This window comes from Herpailurus yagouaroundi, unplaced genomic scaffold (assembly GCF_014898765.1).
Source record: "Herpailurus yagouaroundi ecotype Mexico unplaced genomic scaffold, PumYag 182, whole genome shotgun sequence".
Lineage (NCBI taxonomy): Eukaryota > Metazoa > Chordata > Mammalia > Carnivora > Felidae > Herpailurus > Herpailurus yagouaroundi.
In genome coordinates this window covers 22,642,726-22,661,081 of record NW_024412413.1, presented here as the reverse complement: position 1 = coordinate 22,661,081, position 18,356 = coordinate 22,642,726, and the positions used below count along the sequence as shown (strand labels likewise).

The 18,356-nt window shown below is 40.5% G+C and overlaps 2 protein-coding genes and 1 long non-coding RNA gene across 19 annotated transcripts in view; 2 read left to right on the top strand and 1 right to left on the bottom strand.

Annotated features, from left to right (window-relative positions):
• APAF1 (apoptotic peptidase activating factor 1) overlaps positions 1-3,671 on the top strand; it is a 96,146-nt gene extending 92,475 nt beyond the window's left edge. For both annotated transcript variants that reach the window (XM_040491136.1, XM_040491137.1), the window contains exon 27: positions 3,222-3,671. In XM_040491136.1, the coding sequence (XP_040347070.1) occupies positions 3,222-3,368 (147 nt within the window). In that variant the 3' untranslated portion in view covers positions 3,369-3,671. The remainder of the gene's footprint in view (positions 1-3,221) is intronic.
• Positions 3,672-7,437: 3,766 nt separating this feature from the next.
• On the top strand, positions 7,438-15,142 carry LOC121040561 (uncharacterized). Its single transcript, XR_005795355.1, has 2 exons — positions 7,438-8,981; positions 14,930-15,142. It is a non-coding gene; the product is annotated as an uncharacterized LOC121040561 (long non-coding RNA).
• Positions 15,143-17,152: 2,010 nt separating this feature from the next.
• The window catches only part of ANKS1B (ankyrin repeat and sterile alpha motif domain containing 1B), a 909,382-nt gene continuing 908,178 nt past the window's right edge, over positions 17,153-18,356 (bottom strand). For 10 of the 16 annotated variants that reach the window (XM_040491121.1, XM_040491119.1, XM_040491124.1 and 7 more), the window contains one exon: positions 17,153-18,319. In XM_040491121.1, coding sequence (XP_040347055.1) covers positions 18,209-18,319 — 111 coding nt within the window. In that variant the 3' untranslated portion in view covers positions 17,153-18,208. Of the gene's footprint in view, positions 18,336-18,356 lie in introns of all 16 variants that reach the window. The other 6 variants (XM_040491120.1, XM_040491125.1, XM_040491127.1 and 3 more) reach the window with 3 other exon arrangements.

Sequence of the window (18,356 nt, the reverse complement as noted above, 5' to 3'; positions counted from 1 at the left end):
CTCGCCCGTTCATGCTCTGTCTCTCTCTGTCCCAAAAATAAATAAAAAACGTTAAAAAAAAAAAATTAAAAAAAAAAAAAAAGTTTATTTATTTTGAGAAAGAGAGAGCACGAGTGGGAGAAGGGCAGAGAGAATCCCAAGCAGGCTCTACACTATCAGCCCAGAGTCCAACGCGGAGTTCGATCTCACAAACCATGAGATCATGACCTGAGTCGAGATCAAGAGTTGTATACTTAACCAGCTAAGCCACCCAGGCAGCCCTCAAAATTATTTCTATCATAAAGTTAAAAAATAATATAATGTAGCTGTTTACTTGTGTAATGCCATAGAATACATAAGTTAGAATGATAGGAAATCGACATTAATTCATACTTACGAGAAGAAAGCTGGTTTGAAATGTGGAATACATGGTGATAAAAGCAGGTGTGCCATTATATAGAGGAAAGAGAATGTAATAGTCAGGAGAGTGAGCCAGGGCAGATTGCCCAAAGTCAAAGCCTGTCTCTGCCACCCATTAGCTTTGTGATTTTGCATGAGATTATTTAATCTCTCTATGCTTTGATTTTCTTATTTGTAAAAATGGGTATAATAATAAACTCTAGCTCATAGAGTTGGGATGGTTAAAGGAGTTAATGCATGTAAAGCACTCTTACATAGAGTCACATAGTGTACCTTGAGTAAATGTTAGATATTTTTTTAAATTCACTTTATTTCTTTTTTAAAAATTTTTAATGTTTTATTTATTTTTGAGAGAGACAGAGCACAAGCAGGGGAGGGGCAGAGAGAGGGAGACACAGAATCTGAAGCAGGCTCCAGGCTCTGAGTTGTCAGCACAGAGCCTGACACAGGGCTTGAACTCACGAGCCACGAGATCATGACCTGAGCCCAACTTGGATGCTTAACTGACTGAGCCACCCAGGCGCCTCAAATTCACTTTATTTTTTAGAGCAGTTTTAGGCTCACAGCAAAACTGAGCAGAAAGTACAGAGTTCTCATATACCTCCTGCCCCCACACATGCACAGGCTTCCTCCACTGTCCATAGATTATCAAGAGAGTGGTACATTTGTTACAATTGATGAACTTACATTGGCATGTCATTAGTACCACTCTTGGTGTTGTTCATTCTGTGAATTTTGACAAATGTATAATGACATGTGTCTACCATTGTAGTATCATACAGAATAGTTTCATTGTCCTAAAAATTCCCTATATTAGCTATTTTTTTTATTAAAAAAATTTTTTTTTAAGTTTATTTATTTTTGACAGAGACAGAGTGCAAGCATGAGCTGGGGAGGGGCAAAGAGAGAGGGAGACACAGAATCCGAAGCAGGCTTCAGGCTCCAAGCTGTCAGCACAGGGCCTGATGCGGGGCTCGAACTCACGAACTGTGAGATCATGACCTGGGCCGAAGTCGGACGCTTAACTGACTGAGCCAACCAGGCGCCCCTATATTAGCTATTTTTAATGTCATTGTTTTTTAGTCAATATTCAACTTAGTGGCTTGATACAATGTTTCTAAGCAGAGTGGTTTGTTTCAGTAGAGGGAAAGGTAGTGGCACTAGATTAGGTACCAGAAACAGTTCTGCTTCTGCCACCTGCTAGCAGTATCATCTTAGGTGACAAGGCCTTTCTCATCTAAGAACCCTGGTTTCCGTATTTGTAAATGAGGCAGTTGATCTAGCTGATCTTTAAGGGCCTTACTATCTGTGTGATTTGTTTCTAGGGGAATGGAAAGTAATGAATTTTCTCTCAAGTAGGTGGAATGTGTGCTGTGCAGTCTTGATTACATTGCTATTTTATAAAGCAAAATCACCACTTCTGGAAAATTTCAAGTTACTACAAGTTGCTTTAGTGAGGTTTACTAAAGTCCATGGGGTATACTTTTACCAGTTACTATTACTGAGGAAACACGAATAGTTTACCCAGTCAAGCACAGAATGTTAGGCACTGCCCCCAGTTACAAAAATGAGTGACACCATTATTTTGTTCATGATACTCTGAATCTTGATGTACCTGACGCCTTTTCAAAAGGTATTTATGTTCATTGTCTCTTTTACCCTCATTTTAGCTGTGAGATACATGGGTAAGCTTTATGAATATCTCCATTTGGTAAATAGCTGTAAACACTGTTGTAATTTGAGCAAATTCAGTGATCGGGAGGAGAAAGGAAGGATTGGCTGGAGCACCTGCTGCATGCATTTAAGATGTTTAATATTTATTTAGCAAATAAATGTATAGACTCTTATATAGAGGAACATGGTCATAGGCTCTTGAATCATCCTGATTAAAAGGAAGATTAAGCTGGGGCTCCTGGGTGGCTCTGTTGGTTAAGCACCGACTTTGGCTCAGGTCATGATCTCACGTTTTGTGAGTTTGAGCCCTGCTTTGGGCTCTGTGCTGACATTTCAGAGCCTGCTTCAGATTCTGTGTCTCCCTCTCTCTCTGCCCCTTCCCCACTTGTGCTCTGTCTCTCTCTGTCTCTCAAAATAAATAAACATTAAAATTTTTTTTTAATTAAAAAAAATTTAAAAATGAAGATTCAGTAGAGAGAACATTCTATCTGGTGTCCTATAATAAGAAATAGTCTCAGTGTCTATCAGAATACCAGTCTGTGTCTGCAAAGGAGCATTTTAATTTTTTTAATTTTAATTTTAATGTTTATTTGTGAGAGAGACAAGGTGCAAACGGGGTAGGGGCAGAGAGAGAGGGAGACAGATTCTGAAGCAGGCTCCAGGCTCTGAACAGTCAGCACAGAGCCTGATGTGGGGCTTGAACTCATGACCTGCAAGATCATGACCTGAGTCGAAGTCGGAGGCTTAACTGACTCAGCCACCCAGGCACACCTGCAAAGGGGCATTTTTAAAGAAAACAGGGTTATTCTGTTCATTCTACTGAGAAAGATATGCAGGCGGCAGAGTTCAGTGCAGTCATGGCCATAGTTTACTTTGTATAGCCTTGTGTTTGTAGCTTTCTGTAGGCTGCACGTTTTTCCAGCATACCTTGCAGTGGGGTTAGGTGTTGCATAACTGTGGGGCAGTCACCAGGATTAATCAGGAAATAGTGACTAGGTTGTTAATACTAAACCTCAGACATTTTTCCTACAGTTTGCCGAAGTTTGGGAGTGGGTAGATGATAGGGTGAAGGACCTGGCTGGCACTAACTGCAGTTGTCACACAGAGTAATTACCAGTCTAATGAGAATTTTGTTTTTCTCTGAACAGTGGTGGAGTGTTGACACTGGGGAATCCTCACAGACCTTCTACACAAATGGAACCAATCTTAAGAAAATACACGTGTCTCCTGACTTCAAAACATATGTGACTGTTGATAATCTTGGTATTTTATATATTTTACAGATGTTAGAGTAAAGTAGTTAAGGAATAATGTAGTTGAACTCTTTAATTTTGAATTGGAAAAAAATTCTATTGAAACTTCTGTATTTTGACTTTTTATAAAGCTGTGAATTGTTTTGCAGTACTGCATTCATTATGAAAGTGTTTGTGGTTGGGTGAATAATATTAATGAAGCCTTTTCCCAAACGAACACACCTTTAATCTTGTTTTTCATAATCATCATCATTATTGTTAACAGTTTGTCCTTAAGATGCAAATGAAAATGTAAATATGTACCTTGTTATACTGTTGGTAAAATTCTCTCTTGATGCATTCAAATTGGTTGACATAATTAATGAGAATAATTTGAAGGAAATATGTATTTTAATGCTATTATTATGCAGGCTGTGCCTCAGGGTAGCAGGCCTGCTTTCTGAACCACATTACCCCAAGGGATATAGTTCTCCCAATTACAATCTTGGAGCTTATTTGCACCCCTTAAATTTGCTTTAAAAATATTATGTTTGTGTGCATAGTTTGCAGCATTTCCTTAAATTCACTAGATAAGTGAGTGTTGGATTTCAAAAGTTCTTGTGAAGCAAAAATCATAGGACTACCTTTTTCTCACTAGCTAATGGCAGCCCTGTGCCGCCACCGGACTCTAGTTGTCAATCTTTGAGTTGGGTGCTGTCTTACTTGCTCTGGTTTTTAACCAGACTTGTTACTTGACTGAACTTGACCTTCCTTTATAAAATTTTTTTTTTATTTCAAGAGAGAGCGAGAGCGAGAGAGAGAGAGAGAGAGAGAGAGCCAGTGAGCGTACGCACATGTGTGTGTGTAGGGGAGGAGCAGAGAGACGGGGAGAGAGACAATCCCAAGCAGGCTCCACACTTAGCACAGAGCCTGATGCAGGCGCTCAGTCCCATGAATTGTGAGATCATGATCTGAGCTGAAATCAAGAGTCGTCACTTAACCAATTGAGCCACCCAGACACCCCTGAACTCAACGTTGCTTAATCCTCAACTTTCTTCTTTTCTTTTCTTACAGTTGAATTTTTGTAAATTAGAATAATTGGAGAGGACCAATTTTCATTATGTTCTAGCAGAATTTTTCTAAGAAATATAAAATAGTAAAAAATCATTTTCTTCCAAGTCTGCTTACTCAGATGAATGGCATCTGTTTACTCAGATGAATTTTGAGAGAATTCTCTATGCTTTTCTATGTAGTAACATAAGAGTCCTCGTGAATCTGGAAACTGGTCTGTCTTCCAACTGGTATTCTTCTCTCCTCCCTTCTGTTCCCTTTCTTCCTCCCTCTTTCCCTCCCTCCCTCCCTCCAAGGTTAATCAGGAACGGTAGCTCTTAACAGAGAAAAAGTATATCAGCATCAGTAACTAGCTTTTTTGACTTCCTGATTAGGAATTTTAATTGCATTAAAGCTGCATTTTTGCCTGACAATACATTATTAAGGGAAATGGCAATAAATTAATAGATGTGGTTCACATAAGAATAACCAAAATTCAAGAATTTTGCTGCTGCAGCAGAAAGTAAATCAAGTGAATATTAGTATTAACAGGTAAGCAGTGAGCCAGTTTCTGTTGTTGGTGTGTATTAGATGTGGTATTGATAGGGGGCCTAGACCATTCCGGATGTATTTTACATTAGATATTACTATTTAGCATTTGAGGCAGTCATAAGTATAACAAATACAATCTTTTACATTGTTAAGGAGGTTCGGCTGTTTGTTTTTTTATGATGGGTTGAGGTACTAATTTATTGGCTTACTGTGATTTCAGCAAATGTGATGTGAAGATCTTAATTTTATGAAAAAAATTATGTAAATGATGTACTTAGAGTAAACCATAGTTTGATTTGCATACAATGTTTAGAAACTATAGCTCAGACTATAACGTATTAACTTTTGGAATTAAAAGCCACTTGACTGTTAAAGTATAGAACAGACATTTGGCTTTTACCTTTGATTGGCCCTTGTCTTCAAATAAAAAGAAAAATGGGAAGAAAAGGTAATGACAAAAAGGCAATATCAAAAAGATGAGAAGACAAGGTAACTTGAGGGAAGAAGAGAAACCCAATATGAGGGAGCTATATGTTTCATGGCAGCTCAAGTGGTCAGTCAAGGGGAGGATTTTGTTTTGTACTTGCAGATGAGCATTTTCAAGCATTTTCCCTTGCTTTGTTTTTTTGTAATGGAAATTACATTGCATTTTGTATATATAAGGATTTTTTTTTACATTGTATGTGTCTTGTATGGTTTGAAAATTCTTAGTTTTATAAATTTATGACACAAGTCACACAATTTCTTTTGCCTTGGTATACATTTTAATACATGAATTAAAAAATTTTATAAAAAATAAAATTCCTAAAATATTTTTGAAAAACATTTTCAGATTATTTCAGGCTCCTTGTCCTTTGTTGGTTAGAAAACAGATATGAAAGATTCTTCAAACTAAAGCTACCATTCTTTCTATTGCTTTACCAACTATGTCTAATTCAATTTTATTAAAGTTTTATCTCCTCAGTTTATCTCTGATGATTGCTACCTGGTGTGGCTGTAATGGTGCATGGTGATGATCCTGTAAAGAAGAGAATTAATTAATTTTTTTTCATTCAGTAAATATTTATTGAGATCTACCATGTATCTGGCATTTTTGTAGAAATTAGGTATATAAAAGTGAGCAGAAAAAGTGAGTCTTTGCCCTACTTCAGAGCCAGGGAGAGGCAGACAAAAAGTAAAATCTATAGTGTATTATAGTATGTATATATGGTATGTATAAATGGGGGGTTGGGAGCGTTACAGTTTTAGGTGGAGTTGCTCACTGAGAAGGTGACACTTGAGTACAGACCTGAAAGATGGAGGAGTGAGTCATACAGGAATCTGGAGAGATTCCCAAGCAGAGTGCACTAGGCACAAAGACAGAATAGTGGATGGGTTGGTCTGTTACAGAGCTGGCAAGAGGCTGGTGTGGCTGGCAAAGACTATGTGAGGAGAGTGTAACAAGAGGTGCATCACCATGTAGGGCCTCCTAGGCCATTGTAAGTACTTTTACTTTGAGATAGGACCTACTGGAGGAGTTTGGGTAGTGGAGTGATCTGACTTAAGCTTTATTTTATTTTTTAGAGAGAGTGTGAGCAGGAGAGAGGGGAAGAAAGAGAAAGAGAATTTTTTTTTAAGTTTGTTTGTTTATTTAGAGAGGCAGACAGAGAGGGAGAGCAAAAATCCCAAGCAGGTCCCATGCTGTCAGTGCAGAACTCAGCATGGGGCTCAAACTCACAAACTGTGAGATCATGACCTGAGCTGAAATCAAGAGTTGGATGCTTAACCAACTGAGCCATCTAGGTGCCCTGAGAGAGGGAGAGGGGGAGAGAGACAGAGAATCTTAATTAAGCTCCATGCTCAGCATGGACCCTGATGCAAGGCTTGATCCCACGACCCTGGAATCATGACCTGAGCCAACATCAAGAGTCAGATGCTTGGGGTGCCTGGGTGGCTCAGTCGGTTAAGCGTCCCACTTCGGCTCAGGTCATGATCTCATGGTCCATGGGTTTGAGCCCCGCGTTGGGCGCTGTGCTGACAGCTCAGAGCCTGGAGCCTGTTTCAGATTCTGTGTCTCCCTCTTTCTCTGACCCTCCCCTGTTCATGCTCTCTCTCTGTCTCAAAAATAAATAAATGTTAAAAAAAAAAAATTAAAAAAGAGAGATGCTTAACTGACTAAGCCACCCCCATACCTCAAGATTTAATTGGTTCCTCTGGCAGTGGAAACCAGTTGAGAATTGGTTGTAAAGGGGCACAGACAAGGGTGAAAGCAGGGATACCAGTGAGAAGCTGGCGCAATAATTCGGGTAAAATGAAGGCAGCCAGACGAGGGTGGCAGCAGTAGGGGTTGTGACAGTTGGATTTTGGATATATTTTATTTAAAAAAATTTTTTTTCCCAACATTTTTATTTATTTTTGGGACAGAGAGAGACAGAGCATGAACGGGGGAGGGGCAGAGAGAGAGGGAGACACAGAATCAGAAACAGGCTCCAGGCTCCCAGCCATCAGCCCAGAGCCTGACGCGGGGCTCGAACTCACAGACCGTGAGATCATGACCTGGCTGAAGTCGGACGCTTAACCGACTGCGCCACCCAGGCGCCCCATATATTTTAAAGATAATAGGATTTGCCAGTGGATTGGATAAAAGTTGTGAGAAAGACAAGAATGATACCAAGGTTTTAGCCTCTTTGGCTTGAACTATGGGAAGATTAGAATTGCCTTTAATGGAGATGAAAACGATTATGAAAGGAGCAGGGTTTTGGACATAGCAAGTTTGAGATGGCCATTAGGCATCCAAGTGGGGATGTTGAGTATTGATGGTCAAATAAAAGGGTCTGGAGTTCATGGGAAAAATCTGTGATGCAGATACAAATCTGAGAGTTATCAGTGACTTTAAATACATCAAATGTATTTAAAACCACAGGATCAGATGAGATCAGCAGTGAAACAGGTGTTGATAGACAAGACTGGAGTCCTAAGCTGGAGTCCAGGACAGTGTGAGGTTGGTGAGATGAAGGACCAGCACAGGAGACTGAGAAGGACCAGAAAGACTAAGAATTGCAGCTTGATGTGGTAAGTATAGTGAATGCAGTGGGCATGGGTCTCTTAATGTGGTCTTGGGCAAAATTTCTTTAGTGGTTTGTCTGTTCAGCCACCGGCCTATCCTGAATGGCTTCGGTATCTAGTGTGTGCCAAGAACTATTTTAAGCAGCAGCCAAGGCAATAAAGAAATACATTTTAGTTGTTGGGAGAGATTGAGGACAATGGATAATATGAAAAAAAAAATCAGCAGTTGTCTTATATGTAAAATGGGTATCTGTTCTTCCTTCTCATGGTTGTCATAAAGATTTAATAAGGTAATGCTCATGAGGTACTTACCTCCATGCTTGGATGAAGAAAGTGCTCAATGAACATTTCTTGGTGTTATTCGGGTCTTGTCATCTTTGGCCTGGCAACAGTTCCCTGACTGCTGTCTCTTGTGCCACTCTGCTTTATTTTTCCAAAGTGCTCATTTTAATCTTGTCGCTTCTCTTTAAAACCCTGGACCTGCTCTGTGCTCTCTTGCTTCTTTGTATATGCTGTTCTCTCTCTTATACTGCCTTTCTCCAGCCTAATTTTTTCCCTTAATTCCTTCTTATCCTTCATATATTTTGAGATGACCCTTCTGCTGAAGGTTTGCCTTGCCCTCTCATAGTGCCTTCTTTTCCCCGCCATGACTTTTTATCACCCTGTATTGTTTATTTATTAGAGTCCCCGATTAGGTCATAAGCTCCATGAAGCCAGGTCTGTGTCTTTTACACCACATTTAACATAAGCCTGGCTCCAGTTGGAGCCTCAGTAAATAGTTGTTGAATGATTGAAATTCTTGTATGTATGGTTGCATGTCCAGAGCACATTCTCTGTCCTCCCTCTGCGCCAGGATATCAAGAGGCTAATTAAAAAGTAGCATGTCACTAGCATTTTCTTTATCTTTCTGTTTTAGTTTGGCATTTTATTGTGAAGCATCATTAGAGGAAAGTAAAACTTCACTTGAATAAAAGATTTGCTCCTAGATTATATGAAATGAATAAACATTTCCCTGAAGTGTTTAAGTTGGTAAGTATGGCAATCTATTATTCAACATTATGTTAGTATAATTTACTTACCGGCCTTTTGAGAAGGAGAAAATGATTTTCGAATAATTCTTGGTCTCTGAAGATTGTCACTTGAATAGATTTCCTTGCTCATAACCCCTGCCCTTAAGACTATGGAGATACTATACAGTTATTTAAATGCCGGAATTAGAATATCAACTGCTATGGGGCTATGAGTATAACCATAGAATTACAACCACAGAATTATGATGTAGTTGTGTATATTCATAGGGAAGAGGCAAAAAAAAAAAAAATATGCATCAAATGTGGGACTCATCAGAGACCAGGTCTTTGAAGTCATTTGGCATCAATAGTATATTACTTCTAAGCCAGATGATGTAAGAAGACCAAAACTTGGGAAGTTTTCATTTCAATTATGATTCAGGAAAATGAGCTGCTGGTGTTCACTGTAAATTCATTTATGAGGTCAGGCCTTCAGAACTGGGAATACTGCTTATCACAGAGATTAAAACAGAAATCTACCTCTGTAATTTCCCATCACCCAGGGCAAGAATAACTAGAGAATGCCAGGCCCAGGTTTGGATCTGGTGGTTCCGAGCAGCTGATCAAACTGGAGAGCACCCAGCAGCTGAATGAAGCCTCCTGCTTAGTACAGGGTGGCTGTTGTGAGTTGGAGCAAAGATTCTCACCATCCATTCAAATCTCCATTTCGTCCCCACTCAGGGGACTGCCCAGCTGTTATTTTATCTTCACAGTACTTTGAGTGGATTTGCAGACTGTAGTCCTAGCTTATACAAGAAGAACTACACCCCAGGCAGTTAATCAGCAACAAAGCCAGGGCCACAGTCCAAATCTGATTTTCTTCACTTTATGGAGAGACCCAGACCCACTGGGCTACAAGTGGAGTGGCGGTTTCAGTTGAAAGTGGAATCCTCCTGGGTTTATGGCAGATGAACACCAGTCCTAGGGGTCAAGGTTTAGGTTTCAGCAGCTGGGGAAGATTTGAGAGATCTGTGTTTCTCATCTCTGATTCATCTTCAGTGAGTAGTGATTCTAAACCTTTCACCTTGTGTTGATTTGCCCCATTCTGTCAAATGACTTTCTGAGAACTAATAAATCCTTTTTTTCAAGGAAACAAGGAGGAGCTTTTATTTATTTATTTTTTTACCAGCATTTTATTGTGTCAGGCCCTATGCCAGGCACTTTATACATATTATTTAATTGAATCCTCACAACAAGGCTGTAAGGTATTATTTCTGTTGTCTAGATGTGGAAACAGCCACAGCTAAGTGGTGGAGCTAGGGTTTTGGTCCATGTAGTTGGCCTCCTTACCAAAGCCCCTGGGTGAGAGGATCCAGGAACGTCATTTCAATTATGCACTTTAATTCATTATTCATTTCACCCATTCACGTCATGCATTGTGACTGATCCTAGGTCCTGAGCTGTCAGAGGTGGTCCCTGTACTTGAGGACCTTCTACTTTTGGTATTCTGGTTAACCCATCTCTATGTCAATAGAGATTGTTCTCTGAAAAGAATTTGACAGCCAAATGCATGGCAGAGGTTGGGGAATGCTTTGGATTTGTCGGCACTTGGCCACTACCCAACCTGGTCTCAATTTTCAGATGATTCCGACATTGAGCAGGGAAGGTGGCAGCCCTACCATGGTCTGTTCCCTGGAGATGCCTGTTTCTACATTGGAACTTTTAAGGTGTTCATTTCAAATTAGTGGCAGCCCTGGAGTTAGTGGATCCATGTGCCTGTCACCTTAATTTCATTTCCTTTTCTCCTTTTCCTTTCATCTGAAAAGGTGTAGCTTCTCAGAGTCTGTTTCCTTATTTGTAAAATAGGGACCACAACACTTAATTACAGAGTTTTTTTGTGAAGCTTGAAAAATATGTCAAGCACCTGACATAGGTCTCAATGGCATTATCATCTTCGGTCTCAGCTACAAAACTCCATTCCTTTGCTGCCCACATTTCCATGGTTTACAAGGTGGGACCCTATGACTTTTGCTTTCTCTAGGAATCCTTTTCTACCTCATGGTAGATCTGTCTTCTTGGCTATTAGCACCCAGGAGACAGACTTTGCTCAGCAGGAAAGCTGTCATCTGCTTTCTTCCGAGTTGTCTCAAACTTTCTTCTCTTTGGATAGGCATGCACCCGTGAGTGATAGAGGATTGGGAATGAGAATGGGAAGACCTTGGGCTTGGTGCTTGGGCTGGTGCTTGGGCATGTGGTGGAACTCTGGCTTTGGCTGTCAAGTGTATCCAAATTCAAATCCTTGCTGTAATAACGTCCTAGCTGTGTGACCTTCAGCAAATGTTTTAATTGTCTCAAGGACCTGTTTCCTAGGGAGCCTCTGGTGTGGAGACTTACATGGATTGCCCAGCGTCTCAGGGGATCAGGAGGGCCTCATCCATCCAGGAGTGAAGCTTCTTGTCGCACCTAGAATTACCTGGGAAACTTAAAAACTTCCTCAAACCTGGACTTTATCTAACCAGGCCAATTAATTCGGAATCTCTGGAGATGGGACCCAGGCGTCCGTATTGTCTTAAAATTCCCCAGTGCAGTATTCCAGAGTGCAGTGGAGGTTGAGACCCTTGATGACCAGGCCATTGCTAGTTCTACTCCTGTCCATCTGCCACTGCACTTGTGATGGCTGCTTATGGTGTGTTCCTTCACACCTGCTCTGCCATGACATTCTCAGGCGTGTTGCTGGGCAGCACAGACGTTTGGTGTGCATATTATATTAACACAGATGTGAGGATATTTCCTACTTGGATTTGATGGCTAATTTATAGAGCAACTCTTATAGAGTTATTACCATCAATTCCTTCTCTAGTCATGCCTTTCTCTGTCCAGATGTCTCACCTCTGTGTGCTTGCTTTCACTTTTTACCTAGAGATGTGATGATTCCCATCATGGCAGGCACTGTTGGTGGCCATCCTCATATCCAGTCTCTCCCTTTTCCTCACTAGCAACTCCTGGATTATTGGGAGCTGCAATGTGCTTAGCTAAAATCAACAGCTACATTTTCCAGCTGCCTTTGTAGGGGTGGCCAATGAGATGTAATTAGAAGCTGTGAGGTGAAGCTTCCAGGAAAGCTCCTAAAAGATTGCCTTACTCAGTTGGGAGGGAGGAGAATTTTGGTCCTTACCATTCTTTTTACTGTCTGGAATGTGGATGTGCTAGATGATCCTCCAGCAGCCATTTTGTGATCATGAGGTGACCTTCCAGATGGATGCCATATGCTAAGGATTGATACAGTAGGAATATAGAAGTAGCTTGTGGAGCTACCATTCCAGCCATCCCAGCCCTGTACTGTATCTGAAATTCAAGCTACAGAGAAAAAAAATTCAACCTTTCCATGTTTTAAGAGCCTGTTATTTCTGGTTTTTGCTACTAGTCCCTGAATTCAGTTCTTGCTACTGAATAAACCAACCTGGTGTATAAGAGTAGTTCAAAAAATGTCAGTGATTCTGCGTCTCTGCCTCCTCCACCCCCTCACTCTAGCCACAAACACACTGTTCCTCCTCTGATAAGTAACTGGACATCTAGCTGTGAGGCTGTTGAAACCTGATGGAATCTCAGAAAGTCACAAAGAAGTGAGGCATGGATCACGCCCAGCCCACAGATGAGTTGTATTTGGCCCACATGTATTTTTTATAATCCTGAATTTGTTGCCACCATTTGAAAACCTGGTGATTTTGCATAAATCCTGATTTCTTAGAAAATCTTTTGACCCAGGGTCATTTCTGCCTGGCAACGATCCACTGAAAGTAAGTAGCAGCTGCCCTCTGAGATGAGGCAGGTGTTCTGTGGATCAGCACAATGCCCCCTTCATTCATGTCACCTGTGTGGCCCTGAAGGCAGCTGAGTTTGCAACCTTCCACCTCCCTACCCAGCCACACACCTGAGGAATGGCCTGTTAAAATGGTATTCCTGAATTTTTTGTGCCTTTCTCCTTTCCCAATCTCCCTTGACTCAACACTTAGCACATTGGGGTTTTTGTTTTTGTTTTTTTTTCTCAGAAAACTTAGCATGCACTTTTGAGAGTTGGAGAGAAATCAACCTCTCAAATGCCAGAAAACAGCTGATGTTGCTTCTTGGAGGCATCTTGACTTCCCTTCTCACATGTCTTATTGAGGAGAGGCAGTAAGAGGGAGAGCTGCAGGCTCCTCAGGGAGCAGCTGTTGGGATGCTTGATTGAGGCACTGAGACATCCAGGGGACAATTAAATTGAGTATTGAATATGGATTGCTTTTGAATGGCTTTTTGAATGGCTTTTATTACCATGTCACGAGTAAGAATGACTCCAGCTCAGCTTTTACATTACGTCCTCTGAGACATAACTTAGAGGTTTCCTAAATGGCAGGACTCAGAAGATGTGCATTAGTTCCATTGTGCTTGTGAAGTCTGTTTTGCGACACATGTGCTCCTCAGTTGTCTGAACCCTTGAGAAAACCTCAGCTGCTATGGCTGCCACCTTCAGCTGGGGTGATCCTACTGCAGCTGTTAAATGGAGAGTCTCTGTTTCAGTCTGATGTAAGTCTTTATGTCCTTGGTCATTAACTTGGAAAGTTAAATGCTCGTGTAGCTTTTACAAACATAGTTCTTTGGGGTTTTGGGAAGTAAAACAAAAGCTATTTTGATAATAAATAATTTATAGTTCTGATTCTTTATGAATTATACAGAGTACAGTATGTTGGGTCAGGAATGATCATCTTTGCATTAGCAATTCTAAGTAAAATGGTGCCATGCTTAACAGAACAAGTTCTCAAGTAAGTAAGTAGATTGGCCTGGGATGCAGAGAGGAAACAGTAGAACTGGCATTCCCAGGTCCGCACCAAATTCTTAGGGTTAATACCACCACAAAAATAAGTCCTGTCTCTTGGATACTAATGGAATTTCACAGTATGCAGGATAGTGATTGGGCAACAGGCCTAAGGAGAATCTCTGCCTGCTTTGGAGCTGGTTTCTGGGGGAAGCTGGGGCACAGATAGCTGCAAATGAGTGTGGGGTGTGCTGGGTATTGGGGGAGACAGGAATGCAGTCGGGGCCCAGCCTGATGGAGCATTGGTGCAGGTAGACTCCGCTGGCCTATGTTGGCTGGTTCTCCAATTATAGTTTAAGAAAATGTGTTCTGTCTGATCTCTTAATTTTCATAGGAAACCTACTCAGTGAATACCTTATATAAAAAGAACTAAAAAACTTAATGTCTTAAAAAGGCTTTATTCCATATAGACTTTTGAACATGGTAATTATATTCCAATTCTGTGGGAGAAGAATGAACTCTGGAGGCTAGCCCACTTATCAGATTTTCATTTCTTTCCAGAAGTAGTTTAGGAGCAGTTACTTGGGGTCCAATTGTGAATTTTTATTTTTGAGATTTTGGCCATGTGTTCGTTATCTAAGACTTGTTTTCTGCCCCATTGTATCCAAGCATTATATGCACCAGTAATATTCCTAACTAGTCCAACAGAAAATCTGGTATATCTTGAGAAGAATCACTGCCATAACTTATTAATGGATTAACTAGGCATAATTTTTATAGGGTTCATTCATCCAAATTTATCATAGAATAGAATTTAAGAAAAAAATGAGTTATTTAAGTCCTTTTTTGGAAGGGATCCCTATCCCCTATGGATACTGCAGTTAGTGATGTGTCAGACTTCTCCTTCAAGAAATTAGCTGCAAATCCTTTCTTCATTATGTGAGCACTCTTCTGTTTGCCCCTTAGAGCTCTCCTCCCTCTTCCCTGTCCTGTGTAGACCATATCAGTGGGCTCCTTGTCCTGGGCTTCTGGGTTCAGGTAATGCAGGGTGGAGAGTGAGATCAGGGTGTTTTAATTCCTGGCTCCCTCTTAGAGGGCCACCACAGCTGGCCATGTCCCTCAGCCTGTCTGGCAGCCTCCTCCACACAGCCTTCTCCCTTCCCATTCTCCCTTAGGCAATTACCAGCCCAGGGACACTGTTCACCCGTCTGTTTCCCTACATGCTGCCAACACCTATGTAAGTATTCTATTTATTAAACTCTAAAATAATCCCAATTGGAGTGTGCCATCTGCTTCATGCTGGGACCGTAATGGATACAAATAAGCATTTGATCCACAGAGAGAGGAGGACTGCTGACCTGGTAGTTAGCAAAGATTAAAAAAAAAAAGGGGGGGGGGAGTGCAAACTAGCCCAGTTGAAGCATTACCATCTAAAAAAATTGTTTTAATGTTTATTATTGAGAGAGAGAGAGAGGGAGGGAGAGGGAGAGAGGGAGGGGGAGGGGCAGAAAGGGGGGAGACACAGAGTCTGAAGCAGGCCACAGACTCTGAGCTATCAGTAGAGAGCCCAGTGTGGGGCTCGAACCCGCAAACCACGATATCATGATCTGAGCCAAAGTTGGAAGCTTAACTGACTGAGCCATCCGGGCACCCTGAAGCATTACCATCCAAAACCCCAGCCCAAATCTTTCTTCAGGAAACCTGTCCTTTCTGCCTCTCTGAATGTTACCCCATCTCAGATTGTTTCTAGTGTTTTCAAAGCCCTGTGCATGCGTCTGCTACCAGCACGGCAGGCTTGTAGCACCCCAAGATTGTTTTAGTGTTTCAGAGTAACAGATCCAGCAGTGCAGGGGAGATCTCCTGAAAGTCATAGGATATGGAATGTGAATCTTTGATCTTTCCAGTTTCTCTAGCGTGGCCTTATATCACTTGACTTGCAGCTGGCACGTATGTTTTAGGAAAATGGAAGGATGGATAAAGTGTATGGAATGTTTTGTCCTCTCAAAATTCTTACGTTGAAGCCCTAATCCTCCAGTGTGATGGTATTAGGAGATGGACCTTTGGGAGATAATTAGGTTAGATGGAGTCATGATGGTGGGGCCCTCAAGGATGGGATTGGTGCCTTTATAAGGGTAGACACCAGAGAGCTTGCTGCTCCCCCCACTCTCTGCACACATAAAAAGAAGAGGTCATGTGACCACATAGTAAGATGGCAGATGCCTACAAACCAAGAGAAGAGCTTTTGGAGTGAAACCTATCTGTTGGTACCTTGATCTTGGACTTTCCAGCCTCCAGCAATGTGAAAAATATGTTTGTTGTTTAGCCACACAGTCTATGGTATTTTGTTATGGTACCCCGGGCTGACAGAGATAAACATGTAGATTTGTTCCAAACGTGCTATCTGCATTGTCTGAGACAAGCAATCTACTTGGGTGGCCCTTGCTCTTTTAGAAATTTGTTTGGCGATTCCTCTTTATAGCCTACTGTAATATTTAAAGGCAATGGGGATTGTTTTGGCTGAAATTTAAGCTTTAAAGGTGAAAGTATCCTTATCAGACTGGTTCAACTTAGAAATGAGCAAGTTTTCTCAATTTGGCCAATTAAAAAATACCTTTAGTATGGATGCTGAGGAGACTAGGCCTTTGGTTTTGATTCTAAATGGAAGTGGGGAGGTGCTCACAGAACGATGCCAAGCACCGGCGGCTGTACAATTTGTTTTATTTTGTGTGCTTTTTTTTTAATAGGATATAAATAATGACAAAAATTACAAAATTTATAACTGGAAGCCCAAGCATATTTACACATGTTTCTGTTTCAGCAAAGCTACTATTTACTTTGCTCCTATACAATTACCTTTTGGTACCATATTTCAGTGTTATTTTATTCTCCATTTACTACATACATATCAACAGTGAATAGGCAAAATATATACAAGGAACTGTTCAGGTCAAGTAATTTAATATTGTATTAAAATTCTTCAACACTGAACTAAATCCATATACATTTGTCAGTTTGAAACAAAATTTAGTTATCCTTCTTTAAAACTCACCAACTGATAAATAACTGATAAGCCTCAAGTTTAAAATAATATTGGTTAATAAAAAAAACATTAAGACAATCCCACAATTTATCAATATCGCTATAATGAACTTCAAAATGATTCACAATATGATCAGTTAGAACAATATACGTTAAAATGTTATTTTTTTCTATAATGATATTGGTACTGTTTATATAATTTGATTCTACATAAATATACATTATGGTATCATACAAATACTCCACAGAGACATTAAAAAAATTAAAATACCTTAAAGAAATGTAAGTAAATTTTATTTAATCAAATAGTAAGCAAACATTTATTTCAAGAAAAGAGTTTTATTACTTTGGAATCTCTCTTTTTTTTTTTTTTTTTGTATTTTTTCTAGAAAAATTTTTGCAATAGAATTTTATTAACACCTTTCTCAAACAAGGTTTCCATGACAGAAATCTTGACAGCAGGAGCCCTAGATTTTTTTTTTAACGTTTTCTTTAAAACACTGTGAAGGTTAAAAAAAAAAAAACAATCTTTGCAGCTTATGGCTGCATCAGCACTTTCGGTTGGATGCCAGTCTGCTTGCCCTAATCTCCTGCTCTGGGGAGCGTCATCAGTACTTTGCCACACCCAAGCCAGTCCTCTCAGTGGTAGCAGTAAAAATTTAGTCATTTGAAATGAAACCAGAAACATCCCTCACAACTAACCTACTTTTCTTATCAGTGCATTAATGAAACATTCTTTTAATAAAAATATTTAATACAAGACACATTTTTCTGTGCATAATAAATTCCTGTTTTGAATCATTCTTAAATTTTGAATCAATCCATAGATGTAAAGTTTTTCTTTATCTGACATGGTTTATTACATATAAAATCCACAAATATAGAAATTGGGAAACAGGATTTCCTGGCAATCATGGGGGTGGTTTTTGTCCTTATGCATGAAATGATGCGCAGTGATATGATTTTACAGGTGCTTTATGGGGGTAGTTCTGTTCTGATTCTACCTTTAAAACTGCTGACTGAAAAATCCAAGATTTTTATACTTTTAGGCAGTATTAGAGATCCCCTGTACTTTTTTTTTAAAGGTATTATCCCCAAATTCAGCAAAGCAGTGTTGGGGGCAGAGTCATTAGAAATACCTTGGGTGGTGGTAGGGAGGGGAGTCGGGAGAGTCAGCAAAAAACCTCAACTCGTGCCTCTCAGGGGTTACGGCTGGAAAGTCTTGGTTGCACACTTTCTGTTACTGGTGCAGAAAGAACATCCCCAGGAATGGCCAGCGGCCTTTCGCCCGTGACAAGGCCACACAAACAGAGCAGTCTTCCTCCTGGGCTGGGTGGAAACGGAGGCGCGAAGGGAAGCCTGCTCCGGGACTGCTCAGCGTGCAAGGCACCGCGAGGACAGGAGGATGGTGAGTATCAGAAAATTGTGGTTTCATACTTGGTATTAATTCCTCTCTTGGCTTCTTGTCCTGGCTCCACAATCCACGGCAGATTGGCCAGAGTCTTTTGTTCAGAGGGGTCGATCTGCTTTAAAACAGAAAGGCTGATGCCTGTTATACGGTAC